Source organism: Mustelus asterias, unplaced genomic scaffold (assembly GCF_964213995.1).
Source record: "Mustelus asterias unplaced genomic scaffold, sMusAst1.hap1.1 HAP1_SCAFFOLD_388, whole genome shotgun sequence".
Lineage (NCBI taxonomy): Eukaryota > Metazoa > Chordata > Chondrichthyes > Carcharhiniformes > Triakidae > Mustelus > Mustelus asterias.
The window spans coordinates 1,366-5,759 of NW_027590344.1; the positions used below are offsets into that span (position 1 = coordinate 1,366).

Consider the following 4,394-nt stretch of genomic DNA (forward strand, 5'->3'; position numbering starts at 1 on the left):
ACTTCAACTTTCGATCGATATCAATACGCTATAAATTGTAATTATTTCACTGTGAAATTACAATTATAATTCCACTTGTGATGGAAAAGTAATTGTAATTTCTGCTTAACCCAGTTGTGTTGATTTATTTTACTAGTTTACAACTTCAAAATGAACTTCTAATTGAAAATCGTTTGGAAACAAATATTGTTGTGAATTAATTGCATCAATTATAATTTGTCTGTGGGATCGTACATTCGCGCCATTGCCTGAATATTCAGTCACGTGCAGCAGTCGTTTTAGTAATTCGATTTTTCCCACATCGCAGCGTCCTTCTCAGCTCTGCCCTGAATTTGGATTGGGTTAGAGCGTACATACACGTGCTGGTACAACAGTTCAGTGTACTGAGCATGTCAGCGCTTTCATGAATCACAGCAACAGGGTGGTTGAAGTCGGGGAAACTGTAGCTTTCAGTGAGCCGTGAGAAAAGGAAGAGGCCGATTGTCGGCATCCACAACAAGATGAAACTCGCCGAGGCGGCAAAGAGCAACACCAGGGCTTTCCTCCGATTCTGCATCTCGGGGTCCCCAGAACTGTGAGCATCTCCCCGGAATCCCCGCCGGACACGACTGGCCGCCAGGACGTGCCTGACTGTCAACAGGTTGAGCAGCACCACAGCGAAGTAAGGAACTAAGGGATTTAAAATAATGTTCATCCAGTCAAATGCTCTCCAGGCCTGCTTAGATTCAATGCTGAGACCGTCTCTATGTTCGTTTTGCAGGTTTTTATGATCATAGTAATGTATATTTGTGAAATAATTTGGGATTCTTCTGAAATATGTCGCAAGATAAATCACCACAACTACCAGAGCTGCAGATTTCGGAGTACAGTAAGTTCCTCTGAACTTCTGGCAGCAGATTGCCACGAAACGGTCAAAGGTGAAGGACACGGTTAGCCATACTGAGCAGTCAATCACAGCGGTACTCATGATGGAGTTGAGGCCATAGGCTACGCTGTTAAGGTAAAGCACCTGTGGGAAATTGGGAACCAATATATGGTTTACCAGAACAAGAAATGAGAGGACCAGGACGTCTGCCGTGATCATGGCGACCAGGTAGATAGTAGTGCTCTTGCACAGACCGCAGTCTCTGAGTTGGAGTGTTAGCATCGTGATTAAGTTGGCTGCAATAAACAACAATTAAGAGAGGTTAGACAAAAGAGCTACATGACTTAGAGTGAGTTCGATAATGTGAAGCCAATGTCCATTGGCTCAAATGCAATATTTATTTTAACACTGTTATATGTTCATAATAGCCCCCACCCTGAAAACGTCAAACACTCTGCAGTACAGCAATTCTCCTTCAATTTTACTGGAATCCATGCTTCAACGTTCCGGTTTCTATCGTCTATCTAACTTACGCCTGTAACTCGCTGCCACGTTTCTCTTCTCCAATCAGATGTTTTGTAAAATGTCCGACATGACGGCAAGGTGAGATCTTTAGTGATAGATATCCACAGCTGGATATCTGGATGTCTTGGCAGCTAAACAAATGGAGCACAGAATGCAGACAAGAAATCAAGGATTCTCCAGCGCCTAGATTTGGAAGACTGCAAATATGAAAGATGGTCGTGATGTTGTATTAAATTAACGGTGCACTGGAGGGCATGGCCATGGAAGAGATTGGAAGTGACAAAGCGAATGTTACATGCTCGCGTGCAGTTCCAGGGCATTAGGAGGAAGACACGGAGAATGTTAGCATTCATTTCAAAGGGGCCGAGTGTAGAATTGTGGAACTCGTGTTCAGCGTTGAAAATAAGTTTTGTGACACCCCCGAGAATTCTGTGTGGAGCTTTGCGCTTCTGACACAAGGTTGGGAATACTTGCATTTTTGGAAGCACTCAGTGATAGCAATTGCGAGCTTTTGACTTACGAGGCAACGTTCGACATGTGGGGGCTATAAAAATTAGAGTTCTGAATTGTGAGAGATGAAACAGTTGCAAACGTTTAATATTCTGGCGGGAGCTTTTCAGTCCAAATGCAAAGTGGATACATGTACCATATTACATTTACTTAAAGAAATATGTTACTTTAATGCAGGCATTTATGGTAAGGTTAACTACAATGCTTCACTGCCTAGAGCGAGTGTCTTATGAGGAAAGGTTAAACAGGTTGGGACTCTACTCATTGGAATTTAGACGAATGAGAGGTGATCTCAATGAAATGTAGAGGATTTATAAGGAGCTTGACAGGGTAGATGCTGAGAGGATGATCGACCTCATGAGAGAGTCTAATGCTACAGGAGATTGTTCCGGCACAAAGGGGAACCCATTTAAGAATGAGAGGAGGATAAATTACTTCTCTTGGAGGATTGTGATTCCTTACAATTCCCTGCCCAGAGAGCTGTAGGGGCAGAGTCCTTGTGCAAATTTAAGATTACAAAGTGTATTTATTTATTAGTCACAAGTAGGGCTTACATTAAAACTGGAATGACGTTCCGGTGAAATTCCCCTCGTCGCCACAGTCCGGCGCCTGTTCGGGTCAATGCACTTAACCAGCACGCCTTTCAGAATGTGGGCGGAAACCGGAGCACCCGGAGGAAACCAATGCAGTCACGAGGAGAACGTGTAAACTCCACACAGACGGTGACCCAAGCCGGGAACGAACCAGGGTCCCTGGCGCTGTGGAACAGTGGTGAGAACCACTGTGAGACCGTGCGTAAGGCTGAGATGGATCGACTTTTCATCAAAAAGGGAATCAAAGATAATCGGAAAAAGACAGGAAACTGGACCTGTGGAATCGGATAAGCCACGATCTAGTTTCATGATGCAGCAGGCTCTCGGGGTCGGACAGCCTGCACCTGTTCATATTTCGTATAGTATTATGGTCTAGTCTGGGAGACCACATGTAAGATATTCAGTTGTACATATGCTGTTTCCCATTTATGATATGTATGCACAATTGTATATTCACTCAGAGCGCCATTAGTCTGTAGAGTTATCTTCCCAAGGGAGCAGTAGCGACAGTGTCATTTGATACATTCAGGACTAAGTTAGATTAATATTTGGATCTGCACTAAGCGAATATTTATGGTGTAGAGCAGGATAGTAGAATGAACATCACAGTCGGATTATGAATGAAGTGATTGATTAACGTGGAGGGACAGAATAGCGCTCCTCTACTCTGTTCCTCGTATTGTAGCATCATTATTTCTGCATAATTGGACATTATCTGAGTTTTGTAGACGGCTCATATTATTTCATTCCTGGTTTTCACCACAGTTATGATATCGCCGGCAATATCCACTATCATACCCCCATTCACTGGGTGTTCTTAAAGTTAGATATGACCAAACTTCCTGACCCAGTTCAGGCCATGAGGAGAGACACATTTACGACTCAGTTAGATGTATGCGAAATGGCTGCCATGCATTCGAGGATATTACCGCGCTATTGTTTCCTGAAGATAATCAATAGATTTAGTGTTTGATTCCAATTTTGGACAGCATGTTTGCCTTGTGGCACACTCAAACCGTATGTGTTTGTGATGCGTTTTAGATGAAGCGTGGAAGTGCTGCGGGAAAAATGCAGAATCATTTGTTGGTATTGTGCGAAGGAGAGGACAGAAGCAGTTGGCGAATGCCAAACTGGCAGGAACAATGTAACAGCTGAAATAAATTTCTATGTTTACATTATGCAGGTCCGTACATCATATTTGCTGCTCAAAATCTGATACTCCTTACTCTGGGGGTGTAAGGACCAGATTGTTTAAGTGCTTTGAGAATACTCCAATTAATCAAGACCGACCCATATCTCCAGTTACCAGCTGGTTAATTCTGTACCTGGCAGTCACACTAACGTCACTTTCCATGGGCATGATGCGGAAATGCCAGCGTTGGACTGGGGTAAGCATAATAAGAAGTCTCACAACACCAAGTTAAAGTCCAATCGGTTTATTTGGTCGGCAACCTTTCGGAGTCTCGCTCCTTCTTCAGCTTCACTCACCTGAAGAAGGAGCGAGACTCCGACAGCTCGTGCTACCAAATAAACCTGTTGGACTTGAACCTGGTGTTGTGAGTCTTCTCACTGTACTATCCATGGGCAACACCTTTGTTCGATTGAGGCTGAGTGCAAGGCTGCGGTAGAGCAGCATATTTTAATATTACAACGTGATAGATGTCTGAACTCAATATTCATTTCAACTATTTCAAACCATAGTTTATAACGCACTGCCTGCATAATTTTGTTTATGCCGATTTGCCTGCTTTTTTCCTTTTTCTATTTTCCTGCCTTCCGACACTGCTTTCATTCTTCAACGATTCATACCCACACTCGGTAAATCACTTACTTATTTATTGTAACGTTTACCCTTCCATTTGTATTTTGCACCATGAAACGTGTTGCCATTTAATCTCCCC

General features: G+C 43.2%; 1 protein-coding gene across 1 annotated transcript; it reads right to left on the reverse strand.

Moving 5' to 3' along the window:
• Positions 1-256: 256 nt before the first annotated feature.
• LOC144486543 (putative G-protein coupled receptor 139) lies at positions 257-3,853 on the reverse strand. The gene is made up of 2 exons (XM_078204593.1): positions 3,784-3,853; positions 257-1,161 (listed from the first exon to the last, which is right to left on the reverse strand). Exons 1-2 carry the CDS (start codon positions 3,851-3,853, stop codon positions 257-259), a joined length of 975 nt encoding a protein of 324 aa, XP_078060719.1.
• Positions 3,854-4,394: the final 541 nt, after the last annotated feature.